The 26,514-nt window shown below is 42.4% G+C and overlaps 1 protein-coding gene across 2 annotated transcripts in view; it reads left to right on the forward strand.

Moving 5' to 3' along the window:
* Window positions 1–26,514, forward strand: part of PDCD4 (programmed cell death 4) — a 572,963-nt gene that overhangs the window by 83,455 nt on the left and 462,994 nt on the right. For both annotated transcript variants that reach the window (XM_086922777.1, XM_086922778.1), the window contains exon 2: window positions 19,703–19,788. In XM_086922777.1, the coding sequence (XP_086778903.1) occupies window positions 19,752–19,788 (37 nt within the window). In that variant the 5' untranslated portion in view covers window positions 19,703–19,751. The remainder of the gene's footprint in view (window positions 1–19,702; window positions 19,789–26,514) is intronic.

Raw genomic sequence — 26,514 nt, forward strand, 5'->3', positions numbered from 1 at the left:
GAAATGTATCTCTTTAGGAATAAGAACCTGTAGAACTGCAGTCATAGAGTCCCTAAAGTAGGCTGTGTGTGATAGCCCGTGCGATATTTGCACTGACACCTTTTTCTTGCTTTTAACATTGCTGATTTTAGCCTTTTTCTGCGCCGTGTTCTCTTTTAAAATTGAAATAGTATTTTGTTGTTGTGTGTTATATTTTTTGCTCATTTGCACTTAGTATAGCTTTTCTTACTCCGCTTACACGCACTTTAAAAATGTTGCCATTTCACTCGCTATTTGAGCGAGACTCTTATCCTCCCCGGGTTCCACCGCATCGCCATCTTGGGTGTGGGTGACCTCGGGCTTTCTAGAGGGCGTTTTACTGGATGGTGGGCTAGTGTTCGATTGGGGGTTTACCGCACCTGCTTGCCTAATCTGCCTATTTAAACTCTGCAAAGCAAGCGCGCGGGTGAAATAGTAGGCTGTGTGTGAGAGCTCATGCGATATTTGCACTGACACCTTTTTCTTGCTTTTAACATTGCTGATTTAAGCTTTTTTCTGTGCCGTGTTCTCTCTTTTTTAAAATTGAAATTGTATTTTGTTGTGTTAAATTTTTTGCTCATTTGCACTTAGTATAGCTTTTCTTACTCCGCTTACCCGCACTTTAAAAATGTTGCCATTTCACTTGCTATTTGTGCGAGACTCTTATCCTCCCCGGGTTCCACCGCATCGCCATCTTGGGTGTGGGTGACCTCGGGCTTTCTAGAGGGCGTTTTACTGGAAGGTGGGCTAGTGTTCGATTGGGGGTTTACCGTACCTGCTTGCCTATTTAAACTTGGCAATGCAAGCACGCAGCGGGCGCGCCGTTGGCGCGCCAGAGGCAAGCCCGTCTGCGCCCGTCAGCGTCCCGGAGGCTGCCAGCGCCGGCATCGCTGCCGGTTCTAACGCTAGGGGCCCCATTCCTCAGGTGATTAGCTACGATACAGGCCTTCTTAGATCTTCGGAAAGAGGAGACTGTTGTCGCTGCCCTCTCATCCCTGACGTTTACAATGATGCGACCAGCATTGTTGCCTGCACACGCTGTGGCTGGAAACCTCTGGTAACACTCTCTAGCTCCGGCTCCAGGATCCCTTCCATTTTAGAGCCGCCTACTACTTGGAAGCTAGGTACAGCCAAGCGCTTAGATTTCCCCTGTTTGCTACTTAACGCACGCTCGGTGAGCAAACATGCTCTTGATATTTGTTATTTGATCACAGAGCTAAAACCCTTGTGTATGTTCTTGACTGAGACATGGCTCGGTGATGTATCCGTCGCCATTCCCCAAAATTATCTTACTTTCAGGAAGGGCCGTGGGCAGGGGAGGAGGATTAGCAATTGTGGTAGACGCGCGCTACTCCTGTTCCATCATTCCTACAGATGAGGTATCGGGAGCGGAAACACTTGGTTTCCCTCTTTCTTTTTCCCCTCACCATTCCTGTGCTGGTCTTTTGGTCTACAGACCGTCGGGCTCTAGCGGCCCTTTCTTCGAAGATCTTCATAGTCATTTCTCCTTTGTCTATAAAATACAAACATTGTCTGCTCCTTGGTGACTTCAACATTCATATGGATGTAGAGAGGATGCAGACTCAGTAAAATTGTGTGACGTCACGAATCCTCTTGCCCTCACGCCTTTTCTTTTTTCTGCTACGCATAACAGAGGACACACTATAGACCAAATCTTTTCCACTAAACACGTTACTATCTCATCCCCTCTCCCTTTGATCTGGACTCACCACTTTTTGATTAAATTCAATATCCTGAATTCAGGCAACACTCCCCCTCCTGCTCCTTGCTCTCAACCTAAGGCCACTCGTTCATATCATCGTGTCACACCGGAAATGCTAGCGGACTCACTCATCGCTCATCCCTGCGGCTAACAGGCAGTCTAGAGGAGGACATTGTCCTCTTCCAGGCTTGGCTCACGCAACACTTGGACGAACTTGCACCTCTCTCCTCTCGCTCCCCCATGAGTTCTTGCGCTTCTGCGCCATGGTTTACTTCTGCACTGCACGAAAGCGGAAGACAATGCAAGATAGCAGAAAGAGAATGGCGTAAATACTATAGCCCATTATCTAAAAGCTCCTGAAAGTCTACCACAGTGATATCATGAGCGCAAAAAAAACATATTTCGCCACGAGAATAGAGTCGGCCACAAATTCCAGTAGGGAAAAATTTACGATAGTTAGGGAATTTACATCGCCAAAGACCTTAACATCCAAACTTCCCGCCTCAGAAACTTGGACTAACCAGTTGGCCACTTTTTTCGTGGACAAAATGAAAACTATACAGGCATCATTTCGGAGGCAGGACGCATCTAGGGATTCTGTGTCCACTCCTTCTGTTTCTCTCGTGCCCCTGGTAAGCTACTTTCTTTCGGAGTTTCCGACTCTGTCCCCTCCCGCTTCCCTGGAATTATTGCTGAAGGTAAAATGGGGCTCGCCCTCTGATCCCTGTCCTGCAAATTTATTAGCTAAGATCGCCCATATTATTAATCCCATCATTAACCCAGTTTTGAATTCTTCTTTGGAGTCAGAGGTGGTTCCTAGCATGTGGAAAACAGTTCATATTCTTCCACTATTAAAGAAGCCTAGCCTGGACCCGAGCATCCATTGTAATTTCAGACCTATCTCTCTTCTGCCTGCCTTAGCGAAGATAGTGCAAAAGCATGTACATGGAACATTATCGCCTTTCTAGAGGAGAGGAATATCTTTCATAATAGTCAATCAAGGTTTCTTTCCAATCTGAGTACTGAGACAGCCCTGTTGGAGGTTACTGAATCCATTAAAGAGGTACTCGATATCGGAGGGAAGGCCATGCTGTTCTTACTCGACCTCTCGGCAGCATTTGATACCGTCCCTCACAACCGTCTTCTTGCTAGTCTACAGGAGATTGGTCTTAGAGGGACGGTATTTGACTGGTTTAAATCGTTTCTATCAGGTTGCCAGCAATCGATCTGGGCCCCTCCTTTCTCAGCCGCCATTCCTCCTTTGGAGGTTGGAGTCCCACAGGGATCCATTCTCAGTCCGACTCTTTTCAATATTTATATGTCCCCTTTGGCTACACTAGTTGAGGCGCACGGCGCCCAAATTGTATCCCATGCTGACGATACGCAGCTTCTTTTTACCTGCGACAAAAATTCAAACTTTCCGGGCGATCAAATCAAAGGCTGCCTATCTGCAGTTTTTGCCTGGTTCCAACTGAATCAGCTTAGGTGCAATTCAGACAAATCGGAGGTTATTTTCTTTGGAAGTCCACCAGACGATAATTGGAAAACCTGATGGCCCGCCGACATGTTCCCCCCTTCGTCTGCCACTGAGTCGGCCAAAAACTCAGGGGTAAAAATTGATTGCAGCCTCGATTTTAAATCGCACATCCTTACAGTTGCTGGTCAGTGCTATGGCTTTTTATAATGTCTCAAAAAATTCCTTCCACTTTTTTCCTTCTCACAAAAGGATTATTGTGCAAGCTCTCATAGGATCTCGGCTGGACTATGCAAACATACTTTTCCTCGGTCTGCCGGAGTATCTAATCACTCGCCTCTAGCTGGTCCAAAATTCGGCTGCCAGGGCAATTTATGGCCTGAGTTGCAGTTCAAAGACCTCTGGTCTGCTGAGATCTTTGCACTGGCTCCCGGTGCGAAAACGTAACTGGTTTAAGACACTGACCACTGCCTTCAAATCCTTACATGGAATTGGAGCAACTTCCTTGAGGAAAAGGGTGCACTTTTACTAACCTGTCCGGTCCTTGCGATCTGCGTCTCTGGCCTTTGCCTCTGTTCCTAAAGTCAAGCGAGCACGTATTGGCGGGCGCTCTTACAGACTTTTGGCCCCCCAACTGTGGAACAAGCTGCCAGTACATCGCAGACAGCTAAACAACCTGCTCTCCTTTAGGAGGGAGCTTAAGACCTGGTTATTTTCACAGTAATCTAGGGCTCTTCTCTCAGTCTGACTAGGTTTCTGAGCGCCGGGACACTCTGTTTGAGTAGCTGAGCGCTATACAAAACTCCCATAACATAACATAAACCCGCAAGCAATACCGTTTGACATTTTCAAAAACCTGATAAAGGCAAAGGAACTTCCTGAACATGGTTATTGAACTGTTCAAGACAGGAATTGTTGCAAACGGGATAGTGCTGGTCTGCGTGAATGGCCTCTGCCAGCCAGGCTGCTAGAGGGCGTACTATGTGCGAGAGTGGTTGAAGTTTTACTCATTGTATCCCGGCTGGCAATGTCAAAAGAGTTCCAAGGAAGCTCTAGAACAATGACTTTCAGATCATATAGGTTGATGGATCATGATATTTGATACTGGTATTTTATCGCTTATGTCCTGATTGTGAAGTCTAAAAGGGTATGGGTCTGCTGGGGTCCAGGTTGGGGAACTGGCAGCACTTTGTACATTTTGTGGATGTTAACATTGTTCCGCCGCATCATGCACTTTATTGCACAACCCACAAGTGGCCACACTTTGGGTGATGTTGCCACGTCGTGGTGTTGAGGCACTGTCTGTACTATTTTTTGTTGTATTGGGGAAGAGGTAGCATCACTGTGCTACACATCTCCCCATTCTGGCGAGATGTGTAGCACAGTTTACATGCCTTTTGCTTATTACCAGCTGCTATGGTCTGATTGATGCACTTTAGTCTACGCTCTAGCCTGATTATTCTAATTTATTTGTTTTACGTCTTGATAATGAAATTTAAAAGGACATGGGTTTGTTGTTCATGCTGAAGAACTGGTAGCACTTAAAATGTCTGTGGGTATTAGTGCACTTTATTGCTCAACCCAATTGTGGCAATATCTCAGATGATATTGCCTTATTTGTGGTGATGTGGCACCCTACTCAAAATCTGCTCTAATATTAGCGGAACAGTACTATTCTTTTAAGCGCTGGGGTTCTCCCTTTTGAGAGGTTACAATGGGATTGCATTTTACTCGCTGCTATGGCCTGATTGATGCACTGAGTTTGTGCCCTTAATGGGCTTTTATACTTTTTAATGTACTACTTTGGTAATTTATTATACTGAATGTTTCCATGGTTATGGTTTTTATTAATTAATAAACTAAACTGAAAAAGTAATGATAGTAATAATGTTTTGCTATTGTCAGAAACCTGTCTAATTGACACTTTAGTTGTGGATGTTTAGATGACTCCACAAGATTTTCAGCTTTATTATCAAAACGGATTAGACAACACAATGGGAGGTGGGGTAGGTAACCTACTGTCAAAAAGTATCATTTTTACTGTTCAACCTTTGAGTGCCATCGGAGGTGCGGAACTATTTTTGGTGGAGGGAGGTAATGTAGTCTTTATAGATTATGTTTTGTTTTCTAATGTGTCATTAAGCAATTCTATTTCTCATTGTTCTTGGTCTGGCCACCAGCTTATTAGATTGTGGTTATTACTTGAGAAAAAATGGACTTCCAACAGAAGTAGGATCCCTTGTTGTGAAGGGAATAAAGTCAACATTTCTGAAGTGGCTGATTTTTCTCAAGGAGATTAGTTGTAAACCGAATTCAGTTGAGTCTCAATGTTGGCTTTTTCTAAATTAGTTATTGATAGAAGAAGACCAGTATGCCCCAGAGATCTATAAATGTATGCTAACTTTTTAAAAACTTCTTCCATTGTATTTCCATGAGCTAGCACAGGCCGAAATAAAAGTCTGCTAGTTGGAACATGATTGGAGGACCTCATGTAATGATCATGGGTATTAGGAATTTTTTGGATCCCAGCAGATTTCAGAACATTCCCATGCTGAAATCTGAGGAAACTACACAGTTACCCAGAATGTCCTGCAAGCATCAAACTTTGACTAAGAAAAATAGTGTGATCCATGTAATTCAGACTATGCCTGGTTTAGCTGGTTTGCCTGGGTGGGAACTGAGATCTGGCTCAAATACCGCAGCTACCCACATCTCCAAAATCAGTCTATTTTCATCATCAAAACTTGATGTCTCCACATTGCGTTTTGGTGCTTTTCATGGGCAATGGGACCAGTCACACGAGGGAACTTTGTCTTTATCAGTAGAAGCTTCGGGGCAAATAATATTACAAGATATGTTATTTTCAATTGAACGTCTCTCCCTTTTTGGCTCGTAAATGTAAGCCTTTGTGCAAGAAAACATTATTTCGCAAAATGCCCTCTGAATCGCCTGAAGATATGGGTAACCACATTTGGCACTATACAAAACAACGCTCTTCCTAAGTGCAGTAATTTTTGGCACCTGTCAGAAATGTAATGGTTTCCTTTATATTCATATTTCATTCATTACATTTGGAATTGAATTATTAATTGCTACATGAACAGTACACAGTGAAATATCATAAGCTGCAGCTCAGTTGTTGGTTCTGGTTATCACACATTTTTTGACAACCAAAAATACTATATATCCCTGTGACCAAAAGAGTCTGATGGAAGTAAGTGTCACTTTTGTAAATCGGCCATCGAGGTGAAAAAGTTGCCTATGCAAGCGTTTTCACTTATTCACACATTTTTTTTGGAGTAATTTATTTTCTTAAAACCATGAACGATCTACACAAGTTAATTTTTGCTGTATTTCAAAATCTTTTCTTTTTTTCCCCCCACAGCTCTGCTTGTTCCTGAAAGCTGGCAACAGGCTGTCTTGGCACACCAAACTTTTTGTTGATGGCATTTTTAGCAAAAAAAAAGAAAATGCATACTTACACAACTCGTCGTCTTCTTTTTTTTTTGTGTGTGTGTGTGTGTGTACTTTTATATATTTTTGCTATTTTCTCATTTCGCTCTAGGGAAACTCCCCAAACCTGGGTACCGCCCTTTTAAAATCTTTGACAAGACACAAGGTTGGCCTTTGTACCTTTTTGTGGAAAGCGAAGCAGTTGCAAAAGTGCTTAAATCACAAAAAAGATTCCTCACTGGGGAGTAGCAGAGTGGCTAAATGGTTATATTTTTTTCTTTTTTTAACTCTGGGGGGGAACAAATATATATTTTTGTAGTGTATGCCTTTCAACAACCAGAATCTATGAACTGATCTTACTCTGTTTTCATTAATATCTATATATTGTGATCCAAAAATTGTACTATGAGATACATACTGTATCGTTGACCTTTCTTGAGAGTGTACGCATAAGTTGACCTTCACAAACCTCACATGCCAACAGTATATGGTGACTAGGGGCTTGAGTTTGAAACTCTGGCAGCACAGCCTCAGTGGATAGCTAGTTAGTTAGGTGTTACAGAATCTCTACATGTTCAGTATGTGTGAGACTGTAGAATGTGACTAATCATTAACACAGTCATTTGCAAAGCAACCCAGTGGTTTATATGTTCTTCAATTGCTGGACACAGCTATGATTCTCCTCGGGGCAAGTTCCGTGCAGTGCAAGAACAAACTTGGCATATGCACTTGAATTACTACGAATGAGCTTGCCTGGATTTGAAAAGATAGCGAAGTTGGTGGACAAAACAAAATGGTTGAAGGTGGAAATGTTGAAGTTGGGGAACTATCTGATGGAGTTGCAGTGCATGATACCCGCATCTGCAAAAGGCCCTACCCCCTACTACCAGGGAAGTTCCAAACTTTCGATTCTTTGTTGTGACAGTAAGCAACGTGATGCTAGTCAACCACATGTGAGTAATGTATTTTTTGATTTGTATGAGGGAAAGCGAGCAGTGTCCCAACTGTATCACTCTTTTTAGAACATTATTACATTTACCCTGGAACCAAGGAGAGAGGCTTCCATAAAGAGTCTGGATGGGGACATAATGGACGCAGATTGGGAACCATTGGTGGGTTATTCACAGGTAGTGGCTAGAAATGCTAGATATAATGTGTTCCAATATAACATTTCACACTGCACGTATTTGACACTCGACCGCTTTCACAAATGTTTCCAAAGGTCTCATACACATGTCTAAGATGTCAGACAGAAAGAGCAACACTTCATACACATGCTGTTGTCCTGTCCCCCTTTAACAGGGTTTTGTACCGAAGTAACAGAATTTACCGGGCACCTACCATGTATTTGGTAACGCGAATACAGACCCTGGGGCCTATTAACAAAGATAAACATATGTGTGAGCAAATCTGCACGTGCATGTTTACTTTTACACAAGTCACTTTGCACTTGCGAACGGTGAGTAGCCAAATGTAGTAAAATGACTCAGAATTGTAGACTTGCCAATCCCTGAAACTGGGGGTGCAGCCAGAGTTACAAGTATAAAGTGACTTCAGCCAAAAAGGAGCAGTTTTCTAAGTTTAGCACCACACTTGGCCTGTACTTACACATTTCCTTGTGCATTACCATAGGGAGATCTCCAACCAGTGGTGGTGCATATCTCTCTGTGGAGAAGTGAAGGGAAATGCAAACATGTTTATTAAACTTGAAGAAAAATTGGTAAAAATAGTTTTATATTAATGTAAATTAATTTTATAGATTCATTTTACATGCAGAATTTAATAAAGGAAACGTTAAAGCATTAGTAATTTAAATTTAATTATTTTGAATATATATACTAGGTTTACCACCAAAATATATTTTATTATGCATTGCTTATTATGAAGTGAGAATTATTGAAAAGTAATTGGAATCTATTTTAATAAAATATGAATATTTAATATAACCAGAATGTGAAACATTTTTAGTACTCCCATTTTTTTTTTAAACCAGTTTATTTATATTTTTAACTATTGTAAAAAAAGTTTTTAACAATTTTACGCCGTTTTATATAGCTCGAACTTGACCCGAAGGTATCGGGTATCAGAGCCCTTTACAAAGCACCAGTTGCGTTACATGAGGACACATTTATTTTTTTGTTAGGCACGGGGAGATGAACTGATTTGCCCAGAATCACAGTTTGTTCAGCGTCGTTGCCGAGACTCTAACCCAGTCCCCCTGAATCGAGGTTGACCGCCCTAGCCGTTAGGCCAATTCTTGTAAATCATTTCATGAAATTCATTTCCTATGGGGTTTTATTTCTACCTATATTGTAGGACATTGGTGTTCCAGTGGTTATCCATGTGTGGTGCTGGACTTACTCCAGCTATTTCAACGAAACATTAGTCCCTTACGTGTGAAGGAACACAAACATTGATCCATAGAGATAAAATAGGGTCTATGTTAGATGTTCAAAGGGACAATCAAATACATTTATTGAGTTAAAATAACACATCAGTAGAGTAGGAAAAAAAAAAGGATACGTTTAGAAACTTGTAGGCTCGGACATTTCTCCATGTGACTACAATAAAAATATACTGGCCATGTCACATATACTGTTAAATAATTGTGCTCACATGAACAATTAAATAACAATTTGAGTTATGGTGCTATGGTGGGTGATGTTTTGATTCCTTAAGTAGATGTAGAGATCATCATCATCCGGATGTAAGCAATTGGGTCTGGGACAAAAATGCCTGCGAAAAAACCATCAGAGGTGGTCTTGTAGGTTAGAAAAGGTTGGTGCCATTGAAACAGTTGTAGACTTACTCCAGCTGGAAACTGATGTATATTTACGAATGTTTTGGGCCCTTTGTGTCATTGGCAACTTTAGAAGTACAGTTTGTGAATTCCATGAGTGCACTTTTTCTGGATAGGTGCATGCCCCTCCCAAACCCCTACTTATCCCTTCCCCTTTAGTAGTAATTTTACCAATTTCCAGCCACGCCTCCCTGTCCCTCCCACATTTACTACTAAAACTTGTACTTGCATGTGTGGAGACTCCGCAGCCAGGTCGGAGATCTACAAACAGAAACAAATAGCAGAGGCTGGGAAAGAACTTCCGCATGTGTTTCTGTGAATTGCATTTTGTAATAGAACAATTGTAATACAACTAAACATAATATAAAATGCAGTTTGTGAATAGGCCCCTTTGTTTGCTAGGTGTAATAAATAATAACACTCAAAAAGAAGACATTTGAATATAGATTTGATGATCCAGCCTTAGCATTGGTAAAAAGACTTTAATTGGGCTGCAGAAACGAGTAAGTAAATGGGCAGAACCGGAAGCTGTCGCTATTAATGCGAAAAATTAACCCAGGGGTGGGTCAAATATGAAACCACGATACATGATTCTTGTGAAGTTAGCTAGAAAAGATAACTGACGTCCTGTACAGTAGACCCACATAAAATATGGTATGTGAAGGCCTAGCATACGTTTCTGCAGTCTAACCCATGATATACGTGTTCTATAAATATTAGTTTGCCACTGATGCTACCTGTTGGTAAGCCATGCCGTGTGTAACTTATTTGCATGTCTGTGATCACTTCTTTCTCTTATATTGATTACTTCTGGGGGTTTTGAGTGGATAAATGTCTCTCAGCATTTTAAATCTTTTCAAATGGCATTGGTTATTGTTCTAATTCTCTGCACTCCGGAAACCCTGAACAGAATTTTCGAAGATTAACTAAATGTCAGAATATAAAGGGAAATGCTGGCCAAGGCAAAATGTACTTTTTCACCGGATTCAGCCATTATTTTTTTTTTCCATAGTTTCGGACGCTCATGTCATGCTAAGTAGATCTTCAGCTTCATGCTCCAGCTGATTGAGTGCAGCAGATGACCCTTCCCCCAGCACCATAAAAGACTGTGTGTCAAGGCTTGTGCGTTATGTGCAAGGTTTGAGATAAAATAAGAACAGCCCTTAAAGTGTGCTCTTAGTCAAACCCCAGCAAAAATATCATTGCTTTCTGCTTTGCTTTTACAGACCTGCTTGGAGAGGTGAGAACCAACACAGCAGGGGTAGGGGGTATAGCTGGGCATATGCATTTTCCATGCACCAACATGGCCGTCCTCCCCTTCTGAGGCTCACCTGGAACAAACTTGTGTTTCCAAAACTGAGCTATGGTGGCTTCTAGAGGAATGGAACTGAAATTTAAGCACATTCAGTTTGTGTGTGTGTTTGTTTGTTTGTTTGTTTTTCTCCAATGGGGTGAATGTGCCTCAACAGATACATTCTACACCTTTTTCAAGAGTGTTAAGGTTAATTACTGCTATTGTGAAGTACTGTGGGGCTGCTAACTGGATGATGGGGGATCATGGAAACGAATGCGAATTTATGAAAGAGGACCGGCATTTGATTACTGTAGCTACAGGTAAGTAAGTATTTATTTTCTTTTTTCTGGGTACACTTTAAACATTTAAACAATTTTTTTTCAATCTATAACGATTCTAAAATGTGGCCCGCCACATCTCAGACAGGGGGAGGGGAATTGGGGCTTTCTGTTGCAACCAAACTGACACTACACACAACTGTGCTACTGCCACAACTATAAATATTAAATATTTAAATGGATGGCTGGATTGCCCATGCTTGAGAGTATCACCAACCCCTGTTAACATTACATCCATTGTTATATGAATGTTGCCCCCTTGTGATTTGATACAAAAACCCCTCAATATGGCCCATCCATTGAGTTAGATAAGTACAATCATATAAAATATGCGTGAAATCAGCCTTCTCCATTCCACACCTAAAGCACTTCCCATGTTTTGACCCCCCCCCCCATTTTATCATCCTCACAGGTGTATGATACAAATTAAATAAGGTCTTGAAATGTTGGGCTTTCAAGTTGGCTGACTCAAACATTTTCCGGCACTACCCTAAATCATGTTTTTTTAAAGTAGCTTGGCTCCAAAAATGTAAATAAACTATTTCTACAGGGGTGTGGAATTTATTAAAATATCTACTTGTCCATGGGGCAGGTTGCTTCATAAATCTACTTGTCCTGTAACAAAATCCGCTAGTCTCTTTGGTGCCATGCAGTGTGACGACAAAGTATGGCAGCAATCTTATTATATAAGAGCTCTTGTATAGCCTCTCTGATTATGCTAGGGCTCATATCACGAAAGCCAAATAGCTGCACTTAATGCAAGGACATATAACAAGGGTTCACTTTTGAGACTTTCTTTAAAAATTTGGCCCCAAATTTGGTCTGGCGTTAACCATGTCCTTTGTGTATATTAAAATTCTCTAATCTCTTCTCTCAGTTTTGTTTAGTGTCAGTAACTAATGCCATAACAAGTCACGCATTGCCAAAACTAAAAAGCTGACTGCCCATTTCAGACCTACTGGCTTTGCCAATGCTTGTTTATTTGTATGTTTCCCATAATCTTATTGAAACTGGTTAAACTGATTTCTCAATAGGAATATTTTTGGGAAATACTAGCATGCATCAACACATTTTACTAAATGACGCTGCAAAGAAACAGTACCTGAAATTTTACAGTAGTTTAGCAAAAACAAATTTCTACTTTCATTTTTTTAGGAACACTTTATATTGAAAGCAAAGAATCATTAGTCTTGCTTTCAAACTTCTGCAAATATTTGCATCTAATTAGAAAGCATTCTGAGGGCATTATGAAATTTGAAACCATATGTACACATTTTTATACTGGAACCACTGTCACTAGTGCAGTCAGAACTTACATTTACTTACAGCGCTCACCTTAATAATAAAGGCTTTCAATTAATGAACCATAAACACAAGTTTGAACAGCATTAACATATGCACACAAATATTAACTTAACTGCAGACAGTGCCCTTCCCTGATCCTTAATGTGATACTGCAAACTGGCAGCCAAAGGGTTTGTGCTGCAGGGGGTTGGGCCTACTTGTCCCAAGGACAAAATACACAATAAAACTTGTTGCCCTTGACCCCAAACAATATGTCCTGGGCGTCGGGCTATAGGAATTCCACATCCCACAGATGCTGTTAGGGTCAGCTACTAGAATCTAGTAGCTGACCCTAACAGCATCTGATATATTGATGGTGTTTCCACCAGTGTGCCCACTTCCTCCCCTGTTAGCTATATCCTCATATTTGGAAGGAGACACACATAATAGTACAATGTGAGATTAGGTACGGCCCAACCCCCTGGTCACGTGGTAACATCATAAAGTTCAATGCCCGCCAAGCTTTCCTTTGCCCCCACAAAAACTTATCACCTATAGATTGTAATTTCTTTAGTTGTGATTGAGTCAACTCTATGGTACTGCCCTAAAATAATACATGCAAACAAAACAGGTGATGGACCGAATGTGGATCAATGTCACACATTCACCCCAGTCCGAAGATCTGGGCCCAAATCCATCGTTTTTTTGCACTCCACACCACCCTGGGTTAGACAATGGCGATATGCAAATCAGCTCTGACCCTGTGCCCCATGGGAACAGTCCAGTCCGAACTACAAAAGCCATGTCCTTCCCAGAACGGAATCAAGCATCCGAGGACCGGACCGGTTTCGAGGTAACACCTCTCATCAGCCCGGCTAGCTTGACTCCAGTGGTGTGGAGTGCCTGGGACCCACGTCTGAGCATCCCCAGCGCACTTAGGGCGGAATTTGCAAACAAAACAGGTGATGGACCGAATGTGGATCAATGTCACACATTCACCCCAGTCCGAAGATCTGGGCCCAAATCCATCGTTTTTTTGCACTCCACACCACCCTGGGTTAGACAATGGCGATATGCAAATCAGCTCTGACCCTGACCCCAAACAATATGTCCTGGGCGTCGGGCTATAGGAATTCCACATCCCACAGATGCTGTTAGGGTCAGCTACTAGAATCTAGTAGCTGACCCTAACAGCATCTGATATATTGATGGTGTTTCCACCAGTGTGCCCACTTCCTCCCCTGTTAGCAATATCCTCATATTTGGAAGGAGACACACATAATAGTACAATGTGAGATTAGGTACGGCCCAACCCCCTGGTCACGTGGTAACATCATAAAGTTCAATGCCCGCCAAGCTTTCCTTTGCCCCCACAAAAACTTATCACCTATAGATTGTAATTTCTTTAGTTGTGATTGAGTCAACTCTATGGTACTGCCCTAAAATAATACATAACTTTGGGGAGGATACTCCTCTTGAGTGCATTGTACCTCCCCACCAGTGAGAGATGCAAGCACTCCAACCGATCCAGTTGTTGTTGAATCCCGGCAACTATACCTCCCCGATTAACCTATATTAATTCCTGCAAAGACATCCTAACTTTAATACCCAAATACATAGCTTCCTCAGTTACCCAAGCATCTCAGGGGCATGCCTCTTTCGTGCAGACAATCTGAGTTTTCGTTGGGTTTAATTTATACCCTCATACCTCCCCAAATAAATAAGCCAAGCACTCTATCTCTAAAACCACTTGCTCTGGGTCTGAAGTTGCAACTGCAATAGTCTGGGTCCGGTTTGAGGGTGGTGTCGCAGGTTTCCAGAGGGTGCCTGGCGTTGAGGGCGGTGTGCCAATTACGCTACCACCCCCTCCCGTGACCCATGGTACAGATCGATTTAACCTTACAAGTGCAGTAACCTAAAGTCTGGAAGCCTCCTAAACCAGGAGTAAACAGAAAGGAGCAAGCTCCTCCTGATGCACATTTTTTCACCTTTATATTTTAACTTTCGCGTCCCTGGGTCAGGGTGAGCCTTAGGGTGCTCATACCGCCAGGGTTTATTTCACTATTTTGGTCCTGACGAATGCCTGGTAAAATCACACCGTTTGTAGGCAGAAACATGTTGACTGATATTTAAATCATTTGGAAATAACCAATCAATTAATTTTGGACCAGTTTCCAACACTCAATTTTTATTCATGTCCTAGTGATCAAGTAATAAAATTAAACAATTTTTTGGTACACTTAAGACATTTTTACTATAATTCCTTCACCACCACTAAAATAGTTTCACTGCACGCCTGAACTCGCAAATAACCTGCTCCGCAGTAGACCTGGCGTCGTAGCACACTGGAGAGGCACTCGGCCTCTTCAGTGGGGCCCGATGATGAAGCATGTCACCAACCAGGTTGGTGAGTGAGGGCTTTCCTAACTGACCTAAGTGAGGCCAGTTTCTATCTTCCATTTTTGCTCCTATTGTGGTTCTTTGTGTACTAAGGGGCACTCTTCTTTTGTTTGAAAAAAAAAGTTGCAACTACAATCTCATCTGCATAGGCTAAAAACCGCCCCTGGTATTGCCCACAGGTCATAGAGCTGATCTTATTACTCTTTTCCAACATTACTGGAAACTGGTTAATATACAGGGCAAATAACAACGGGCAGCAGGGACACCCCTGTGTTATCCCCCTACTTATATACACAGCTGCGATTCCTTGCCCATTAGACGGATCCTATCTGTCAGTGATTTGTACATAGTTTGAATAGCCCTGATATAATCTGGGCGAAACTCCATCTGAACGCATGCAGCCCATAAAAAAGGCCAGCAGTACTGGTCAAACGCTTTTTGGTCTAGTTGCTACGATTTTTGCATATACTTTTCCATTTGCATTTAACAAATAAATTGTTATATAGGACCCTGACAAGTTCGAAGGGTTATCTTTCTTTCTAAAAACGAATATGTTGGCCGCGTCCCATGATGGTGGCGGGTTCCCAGACTGAGCCTCTTGGAGTGTAACCAGCTAATCAAGTATCTCCTGCTCCTCTTGCCTTAAGCCTACAAGCTCTAGTTGATAGCATGCTCATTACTTTCATTCTGCGTATACACCACTTTATAAAAAGCGTGACATACTCCCAAAATGCCCTCCATAGTTTCTTTTCTATTCCCAGCAGGATCAACCAATGCAGTTATTTTCTGTAGAGATTGTTTGGCTCGTAACCTTTGTGCTAGACAGCGCCCTGTAGCTTCACCGTATTCATACCTTTCCTCCTAATAAACCTTATATTGGTTTGCGCTTTCCTTACTCCACACCCTATTAATTTTAACTTCTACTCCCCTCCTTATTCCCTGCATAAGTTCCTGCTCCGCTTCCCTTAGATCATCCAAAAGCCCCTGTATCAAAATCTGTTGTTGCTTCTGCATAACCAATCCATAACCGAGCGTCTCACCTCTCAATCCGGCCTTCAGAGCATCCCATACCAGGGCACTAGAGGTAGACCCTCTATTAATATTAAAAAATTGCTTAACCCAGGTTTTCATGTGATGACAAACAGGCTATCCAATAGGAGTTTCCTATTGAAAGTAAAGGCTCTGCCCAACTTCTTTAGACTGATAGTAAAAACATCCAATAACCGTGGATCGTGATCCGCCGTAATCCTGGGCTACACCTGCATTTTTGCCCCCGCAATGAGTAGCTTAGACGTAAAGACAAAATCAAGCCTAACTAATTTGCGGTGAGAATATGAATAGAAAGTATACCCAGGGTCCGGATAATTTAAAAGGTTGACCACACATCTACCAATCTGTGATCACCTATAAACTGTTGTAATGCTTTAAACACCCTGGGTTTCCGACCCTCATATTTATTAATATTTGACTCATACTCCTGACCTTTCACATGGATGTTAAAATCCCCACATAGAACCAACGGGGTAGCCCACAAGGCCAATTCAACACTTAACCCTTCCAATAGTGCTGCTTCATCGAAATTTGATCCATATACTGTGCATATTACCACCTTGGTGCCCACTACTAAACATTCTGCGATAGCCCACCTACCAAAATTGTCTACCAATTTCCTCCCAGTCCCGTCGATTCCTTGTCGGGCCAAAGTAGCCACACCCCTATTTGTAGTAGTCTGTCGGGATGACGCAATTAATGTAAATCCAAGCTCTTTTAACACCATACGTTTGCCCGAGGGTATATGTGTCTCCTATAGACACAAGATATCCGGTTTCATTATTCGTAAGTCAGCCTTTACCCGTTGCTATTTTTTAATATTATTCAGACCACACACATTGAACGAACAGATACGTAGCCCACAAGTTATCTTTTTACCTGTCATACCTTGCGAAACTACCTAACCACCTACATGTCATTTCTTCAAAATAATCTATAATGGTCATAATGACCATATTGCCCTCGTTCTGGATTGAATTTTTAAAAAAAATTTTAACACCTCCTCCACACACCACCACCTGCCCCTCCCACATGGACCCCACACACCCCAAACCTTGTGCCACCCCCTGACCCCCCCACCCAACCACTTCCCTTCCCCCAATACTCTGGCGATAGGGCCAATGGCCCTTGCGATGGGGAGTTGGCTTTCTACCCGGTGTGACCCCCCCTTAAGCAAACAATCTTATCTTCATCATACAGAAGATCAACACAGTCAGAGAAATTAAATACATTATTGAAAACATATCAAATTCTGCTATCCCTGGTCACTCCCTCAACTAAATACTCTCTTTATATCTCCCTCAGAAGAAGAAGAAATAAGGATAAATATCCTCATAGTGCCCCTAAAACACCATAATTTCACTGACCCATCATTCGTCATTGCGATCACAAAACCAATATAAGGAAATCAAGCTGGCATAACCTATAGAGCCCCTACTAACATTTAAACTTGAATAGACAAGAGGAATTCTTTAGCTTGTCCCTCTGATGTGGAGAAACATGTTTGCTCCTTTCACATTATTTTCAATGTGGCCGGATTCAACAGAAAGGCTTGCACCCCCTGCCTTGAAATGGAGGAATTAATTGGCGTAATTGCCACCTTCTTTCTACCGTGTAGTGGAAAACATCAGGCCTGACAAAAAATTGTGTGCCCTTCCCTGCCCTCTTCCTATCAGGCCGTGCAAGATCATAAACCGTCTGACGTGCTAGGAAGTTATTCAAACAAATCAAAATCGCCCTTGGCCGAAGGGTGGTCTGTCCCACTTTGGGTGTCTCTTGTTTAAATGGAAGCCTGTGTGCCCTTTGTACTTCACTGTCCCAGTTCCACATCGAAAGTTAAGGGAAGGCCTCTGAAAAGAGTTCCACCACAAATTTACGGACATCCTGGCCCTCAATTCCCTCTGGGATCCCTAATATTCTCAAATTGTTCCGCTGTAATCTGTTCTTTAAATCAATAAGCTTTAGTTGCATATCTTCCTTATGTGAACAGATAGCTTCTGTAGTCGCTTTATGGGCCACCATTTCATCCTGAAGTGTCTAAATCCACACCTCTGCTTCATTAATTTTATCTGTAAACTCACTGCAGGCTTTAGCAATCCTCCATCCAGTATTCTGTAGTTTCAGTCGGGCAGTGTGTGTCTTTTTAAATTCTCTGTTCGAGTCTCAACCCTATGGTCTAAAATACTTTAATAGATGGATCCCAGCGAGATTTCTTCAACCTGCTTTTCTAGTACCTTTCCTATGGTATGACTGGTAACTCTTTCTCCTTCAGGTGACCGCTCTAACGAAGAAGAAAAGTCCCACAATGCCCTATTCCCTTCGACTAATTGCTGCCCTTTTTCCTTAATCACACTTTTTTTGCGCACCATCAGTAGTTCAGTTTTTCATAGTCCATATTTACACTATTCTGGTCACTACCAGTACTCAATATTGATCCATCATAAGATCGCAACTTCGAGCCTAACCTGCCTTCTTCATCTGAACTGTCTGAGGCATCCTACATAGAAAAACATTCTCTCCTGAGTCAATCTCTTTACCAGACCCCCCTATAGACTCCTCCAGGGTTAACCATATCCATTACTCCAAATGCCATAGCGCCCATAAAGTCAGCACTTTCCGCAACTTTTTCTTCCGCCCTTTCATTTATACCTATTAGTGTTTGATTACATTCTGCTGCTGCCCCCAACTCTTTAGCATCCACCCCGCTTTCTACCATGTCCTGTGCAGCTTCTTAATTGCTTTTGACATAGTCCTCCAACATCTGCTACCCCTGGGATGTAATATCTGCTACAGCTCTGCCCAGATTAGCTAATGTTCCTTCCAGCATTTTCCCATCACCCTCTTTAGATGTGGAGCAATAACCTTCTTTGTACTCCAAAATATCTGGTGAACTTTTTTATTGTGTATTCCCTGCTCCTCCTTGGGGTAAGTTTTCCATACTGCCCGGTACTCCATCTGATGTCCTACGCTGAAAAATGTGCCCAGTAGCAGCACCTCTGCTCACAGAAGCTGCATCCACCATTACGCGGGTCTTCTCTCGTCTTGCCGATTTGGTAGGCATTCGGCTTCACCTGAGCCTGGACAGCCCCACCTCTCGCAAGAGCCGGGCTCACCGCCTCTAATACGTTCCTCTTAGTGCAACGCCGTTAATTATTTTCTCTGAAGCCGCCGCCGAAAACACAGCCTTACTCCAAACGCTGCATCAACTTCAAAAAACCTTCCTCAGACGCCACCAGTGAGTTTATTACTTCCCTAAGTTATTGAGCTCCTTTTCCACCATCTTTCCGAATATTTGTTCTGGTGCTAACCAGGAGGGGGGGGGGGAGAGCCAGTAGTTAGCTGCTCACTCGTCCGACCCAGCGGATGCCATATTGGCTGCTGGGTATACTCTTTGCATTGAATATCAAGTCATTCATTGAAGGATATAATTCTACCTCCTGTCAAGAGCAAATGACTAGCTCTGTTTAGATATCCTTCACAATAAAGTTAACACCTAAGAAGATTGCATGTGTCCTAAAGAGATGCCACAAATTTATGAAGCGCCATCCATCAGTATGAACTCAAGTTACACCATGTAGGCCTTTGATAAACTGAAGCAAAGGGTTCCCACCACAGAGCATATTATACAGACTCCGGCATTTCATAAGCAAGGGTAGTCTTTTTTTTTTTTTTGGTACCACTTTAGGGACCCACTTCGCCCTTAAATCCCTTAAAATACTTACGGAGTGAATTCAGTGATGATTTTAGGCTTTCGATAGGCACTTGTTGTGAATACATACTCTTGCTTAAGGCTTCCACTTTGATACATTTGTGGTACATAATTGTGGCTGTAAATTGTGTATTTAATTTTAATGTATATTTTTTGTAGACTTCAAAGGCGTGGACCAAATCCTGAGCATACTTGAATTTCTCAAACAATGGAAATAGAAAGTCAGACTACAACTAATTCTGTAGGTATGTATACTCGTGAACACTTTGTAAACTGCCTATATTGATCTTTTGTCTTTCTCGAGGTTCCACCTCTGCTTAGGAAATATTTTAATTATTTTTTATGCATTGCTGAATGTATTCTAATTCTGCTATTTAACTCTTGCTTTTTGTCTATGCATATATTTAATTTTTCTAAATTCAAAAACTGAACTAGAGGCAGTTTATTTAAAAAAAGATTCCTATGTATTGTTTGAATACCATGGGTCAGGAGCAGTACTTAATTTGTTTTAAATGAGCCCAGAATCTCCACGAGTATACCACAGCCGAGATTAGTTGCCAGTGCCTCCGGAATGGACAAAATATTCTAGATGAGGCTTGTTGCCAGACTCTCCTCTCTGACCTCAATCAAACAAATCCTTGCACAGCCACATCTCACACTTGCTCTCTCCCCCTAACCTTACTATCTCCCTAGATCTGCCTTAAAGGCCATACTTCTCGTTCTCTCTGTCTCACTCTTACAATTTTCCTAGACTGCACCCCATGTGCACATACTCCCTCCACTCCGCTCTTTTCTTAGTCTTCCCATTCCTCTCTCCCCCCTCCACTCCTATCTACATCTTTCTCGCCATCTGACCAGCGCTGCACCCCATCTGCACACATCAACACACTTTGAACTTCTAGAAGACCAGTTTCAGTATCTCTGCAGCTTATCACCCATCCAACACTGTCCTCTGTTGCCCCAATTTTAACATCTCCACAAACAGCTCCATGTCTCAACGTGTTCTATATGTTCTCCTCAACATTTATATTTGCTGCCTCCTTCTTTTCCTTCTGCTTATTTGCACATCTTTACTTACTATATACCATCTTCTGCTGTATATGTGGCTATCTGCTGACTACCCTTCAATACACATTTCCTATTCTCTCCTGCAATGGTTCCCAAACCTTTGACTCCTGAGGACCCCGATTGAGTCACCACTGGAATCAAGGGACCCCTAAGCAATTTGCATGATTTAAATTTAATTAAAACAGTAATTTCAAATTAATAAACACACGTGTGCACACTAAACAAATACTCGAATTACTGAGGATTTTAGTATTTTATATTGAAACAATTGCAAAAGTCGAAGATTGGTGCTGCATCTCTCTGACTGACTTTTAAATGGTTGGTTTTATTTCGCAGCAGGAGGCTCCTGCTTCTGCCAGGGGTGGACTGGAACCCAAAGAAACCCTGGCAGATGTTTTCAGACCAGTACCCATAGGGTGCAAAGCAAGTGCAGTGAGTGAGCCTGACCACTACAAAGGGGGCTTTATGAGTCTCTCCCTCCAAGATAATTTAGGAAACAAGGGTCCATTCTACAACACATTTATCATTATATATTGAATTGTATTAGCTTTTAAAAAATAGTAAATGATGACCTTACTATGCACCAGGATACGACAATCTTTATTGGGTTTCTTCAATGATTCCCTCACTATCACCCTCCAACAGTGCCTCTCATCTCTCCATAGCCCCACTGTCACATGTATTTCATTTTCACACACATATAGAGACAATTAATCATATGTGTAAGTCCGTGTATAGAACATTTTAAATAAGGCAAAGAAGGCTACAGGGTGTAGGATTCACATTCATCCATCCATCATCCATTGTGCTTGTTCTGGAGAACCGCAAACTCAGGATTCAGAACATAAAGTGGTTAGTATTGACTTTAATAAAAAAAATGTATTTCTACTCAAATAAACCTTTTTAGCAGCATCAGGATAATGAAAGAGTGGGAAAAACATAACTTACTAACTTGTACCATCCAGTTGGCAAGCAGCTCTTTGATGACAGTTTATAGGTCACTGTGCTAGATTACAATTGTAACTTATGAACTGCGCAGTAACAAAAGAATCTCGGTGAGAAAGGCAGTAACCCAATGAGCTATGCACATAAAAAACAGGTTTTTTTTAGATGCATGCTACACTTTTTTTGCAGTAGGCAAATTAACCCTCTGTGCTACCTTAGATCACTCAAATCTGCCACTGGACAAAACTCTAATCTCTCTCCAGCAGGTACGTTAATCACTGGTGTTATCTGTACACTTTATTTGTTGCCCGGAAAACTGCTAATTATACAAGAAATTTTGCAGAACGGACCCCCTGGGAATGTGTCACGGACCCCTGGGGGTCCGTGGAGCACAGTTTGGGAAACACTGCTCTACCCCCATCTTATCTCCACAGATTGCCTTCGAATTCCACACCATGCCTTTTTATCCTAGTATCACCAACTAGCCCAGATTGCCTCCTGACCAAAACGTTTCCTCTCTTCACCTCCAGATTACCACATCCCACAATTGGCCCCTCTTTTCTTGGGTAGCTTGGATAGTTTTTTCTCATGTTTCTTGCCACCCACCTGCCCATACTTAGCCTCCTCCCATGCTTCAGATAAGGTGTGCAAAATGCCTATTTGGCTGCCTTCTTGAGGCATTAAGATGAGAGAATTGCTACTAGATTGCTCATTAGTATATCACAGTGCAAGTATGTCTTGGACAGAGAGAGGGTTACCATGACTAAATGTAACACGAGCCATGGTTAATGTGATAATTAAAATAGAATTTTGAGTATTGCATGGAAAACATGAAGTAGATGCCTGTGTTCTGCTTGATACGTAAGTAAAGTTTCCATTTTGGCATTGCAGTTTGTAACTTTTTTTCACCATTAAATCTTAACTGTGAATCACTGACAAACAGGCAAGTTGACCCCAATACTGAATATCCGGGTGTGCTGATGTATAGAATTGTTGAAGAATATGTAATTTTCTTTCTTGAATAACTGAATGAATTACAAGTCCTTTGTGTGGTATCATAACCGTATTAAGCTGGATTTGCTAGCTTTGATAATATATTGAAATGGACTTGTAGAGGTCAATATCATTGGTGGCACACGATGACGACAACCTCCTTAAGCCTATTTTAGGTCTTACTACTTTGCAAATTAAATGTAGAGAATATGTTCATACTTGTAAAGTTAACGTTCAACTCCATATTTTCATTTCTCATTACTAAGATTGTAATGACATACTTCATTTCTGAGTATGTAGTGTGTTCTCTACTTGATGAACCTCATCATTCCACTTTTTCTAAACAGCCTATCATGAGTATTTAAATTTAAACAAACTGTAGTATGTGTTTCATGTATGTTTTGTTGGGGTGGAGCATGGTGACAAGTTATTAGACTGCTTAATTACTCAGTATGATGTAATTTAAAAATCCCACGGTGTGCAGAATCTGAGGTCAGTAGCACAATGTTGTGGTCGTAGAATGGTCATATTTCAGTAAGTTTAGAATAATTGGTAGTAAGAAATACCGCCTAGTGCATCAAGGTGCTAACTAATACTACTGTTTATACGTTACACAACATACAGTAGTAGAGGCATTGCTGTATTTCCATAACAAATCCGTAGACAAATTATTTTTAGTAATTATCTCAAAGATCTGTTAGAGACTTCTATCTTTAGATTCCATACCTTAGAATTATCCCCAAGCGTCAGTCTGAATTCTTGAGCAGTACCCCTTTGTATCGGTAGGTGACAACATTTGGCTCTGTGTTGGCGGCGTTCACGCTGAAAGTGATTTGGGGGGGGGGGGGGGGCTATATAGGTACATCAGTTTTATTTTTGTACCAGTCAGCACAGATCTGGAAGAGCTAACCCAGTCACTTTTTTGTTTTTGTTTTTTACTTTTTATTATCCTTTCATTGTCAGGAATTCACACACACCAATTAACATCAATCGTCTCCATTGGTAATAAATCAGTACATTACACGGTTCACTGCATACATGACAGGTTATCGTGGTACATTTCTAGTTGCTTAGCAGATGACATCTATCACCATCCTCCCCCCCCCCCCACCCCCACCACCACATTTGAGTTGTATTATAAACTTAACTTAAGTTCTCCTCCAAGTTCAAAGGCTGTCTTCAGGGGTTGATGAGGCATGCGGAGGTTCACAAATATTTTCCTGGGATTCATTTCACTTCCCCCATATTCTGGACCATTTTTTGGGACATCCCCTGTGAGTATAAACCGCTCTTTCAGCTACCATAGCGGTATCCATGTCATTTTCCCAGTGCATCTGTGTGGGCAGTACCCCGGATCCCCAGTTCTTGGCTATATTTCGCTTAGCAATTGCCAACCCAGTCACTTTTTGACTGTGCTTTATTCAAAAGTTTTGTCAAAGACTTTTTAAGAAATCCTTTCTCCTGGTGTGCAGAAGTATGTCACCCAAAAAACAATGTTTTTAAACCCTATGGTGCCTTTCACTGGCAGATGTCTTTGACAGACTCACACATGCTTTGTTTATGGTGCTTGGAGCAGGACACAACTTGAAGGCCTCCTGGGACTGCTTCTCCTTGGTTGAAGGCCCTGAGATAAACTTCCGTAAAGGCCCTCGCCACCTTACAACTCCGTAAATCTCTCAGGCGGAAGGTTTCAGGACCGCTTGTGGAGCCACTCCAGATGATCGTCGTTCCAGTCAATCATCTGGTAAGTCCCAAAAGCACTGGTGCAAGGATTCTGCTCCTAGAACAGAACTATACTTGGAACCATAGAACATCAGTATGTAGGGACTGGGTCACCATACCACCTCAGAACATATGGGTCCGAATCCGACTAGCTATATGCACCCCAGAACACAACACTCCGACCCTCTGAGAAATCGAGGTAACAGGACACACCCTTTTGCTCTCTAATTTGTACTTGTCCTCCATAAGATAACCAAAAGACATGAAGGAAGTTTAGAATAATTATTTAAACTATAAATACTGCTATATAATCCATATAACTTGAAAAGCACTGTCATTTTATAGGACAGAGTAACCTATACCCCCCTCCCTTGCTAATGAGGCTAAATGATTATAGATTTAAGATATCTGAGATTACTGGTGGACCCCGTATCTAGCATACACAGGTGAATGCTCTACATCTGAGCAGACGCATTGCTCTTCTCTCCGAACTCTCGTTCCATGGGTATTCTCTCTGATCATGTGCTCATCTATATGATAGGACCGGTTTGCTCATAAACAATATCTGCATTCTTGTGTTATGTCTATGTGCAAGTGTCTGGCCAGAAAGAATAACAAGGGACATTGTTGTTTGACCTTGTCTATGATCTTCAGACTAATTCCCAGGAAAAGAACAAAACGCGAAAACATATGCAGGTTCCGTATGAATGTACAATGCGTCACAGAAGCAAAATGTGTTTATATAGTATTGTGTGCAAAGGAAAATGAGGCCTCCAATGATCAGAGTTAGGCTAACCTAGTGAAAACTAAAATGGGCCATGCAGGAAACTCACAACCGCTCGAGAAGTCAAAGCATTCTTTGACTTCTCTGCACCAGCCTAAGCCCATGGACGAGGAGCTGCAACAGCACTGCTGTAGACCTCACTCTTCAGCAAAGCCTGTGCTTGAGTCCTCTTAATGTCGGCCCCCCATCTCAAGGAGTGTTATGAAGTCATGCATCTCATAATTGGGCAGTCTGACCTCTTGAGCACCTTCGGGCCCGCTGGTGTGGAAGGGGACCCTTCTGGATTCCCCTGGCAGGTTCCCCATTGGCACCAGTCGGGCCCCATGGATCCGGTGTTGGATCCGGAGTGATTCCGCCTGTGAAACTGCAACGTTTCACAATGCCTGCTCCAGTGTTGTTATTTCCTTCCCGGCAATGCTGATGCCATCCTCATTCCTGATTCCGTTATGGAGCTGGATTGGTGTCGCCCAACGTCATCTCTGCCGGTGGCCAGTACCATGCCTTCAGAGGCGGAGCCAATGCCTTTTTATTTTGAATGGCCTAGCGAGGGAAACAAATACATAGAGGTTGAGGGCCCTAAATCATTCCACTCCCCTCTAGATGAACCAGAGGACAACGGGTGTAAGGAATTAGCGAATGCTAGTGAGTCAGGCACCTCACCTTTCACTGGCTTGGTCTCACCTCCTACTGTGACTATCGGGTAGGGAGCCTCCTTTGCAATGATGTTGCAGAGGACAGCTGAGGTGCTGGACGTTCAGTTGCCCTCTGTAGCAGTCAAGACAAACGTCTTAACGGAGATGCTTCAGAAGGGAGTTGCCCCTCCAAACCTCTACTCTCTTTAAATGAAGCCCTTACGGATGTCTCACTCTGGGTTTGATCCAAACCCTGCACAGGGGCTTCTGTGCACAGGACAAAAGCCTGCTGCCATCTCCCCGTTCCTGGGATCTCAGTTGCTTCAACCAGCATCCCACCCCAGAAAGCTTGGTGGTCCAATCCTCGACCTCCTGAAATCAGCCCAGGCACTTTCCCTACTCCTCCACTGGTTAGTGAATCTAAAATGCTGGGCACCTTTTGATAAGAGGATCTGCTCTTCCACCAGGCTAGCACTGTGGGCGGTTAACACGTGCTCTTTTTCGGAAGATACACCCACACTGTGTTGGACTCGGTTGCACAAGTGCTGCCCCTGGTCTCTGAGGGGGCTCGATCGAGCCATGCTCTCTAAAGCTGTTGCAGATGGGCAAGTTGCCTATCTTTGAACTCCAATAAAAAATTATGACACACAAAATTCACCATTGAATGAGGGCTGAGTTACAAGGCAGAGCGATGGCGTCATCTGTGGCACTCTGACGCCACCTCTGGTTGAAAATCATTGGCTTTTCAGTGGATGTCCAATCGTCCCTTATGGACATGCCCTTTGGTTTCTGCCTTTTTATCTAAAGGCAGGCTCAGCGCTTGAGTG

This window comes from Lissotriton vulgaris, chromosome 5, assembly GCF_964263255.1.
Source record: "Lissotriton vulgaris chromosome 5, aLisVul1.2, whole genome shotgun sequence".
NCBI lineage: Eukaryota > Metazoa > Chordata > Amphibia > Caudata > Salamandridae > Lissotriton > Lissotriton vulgaris.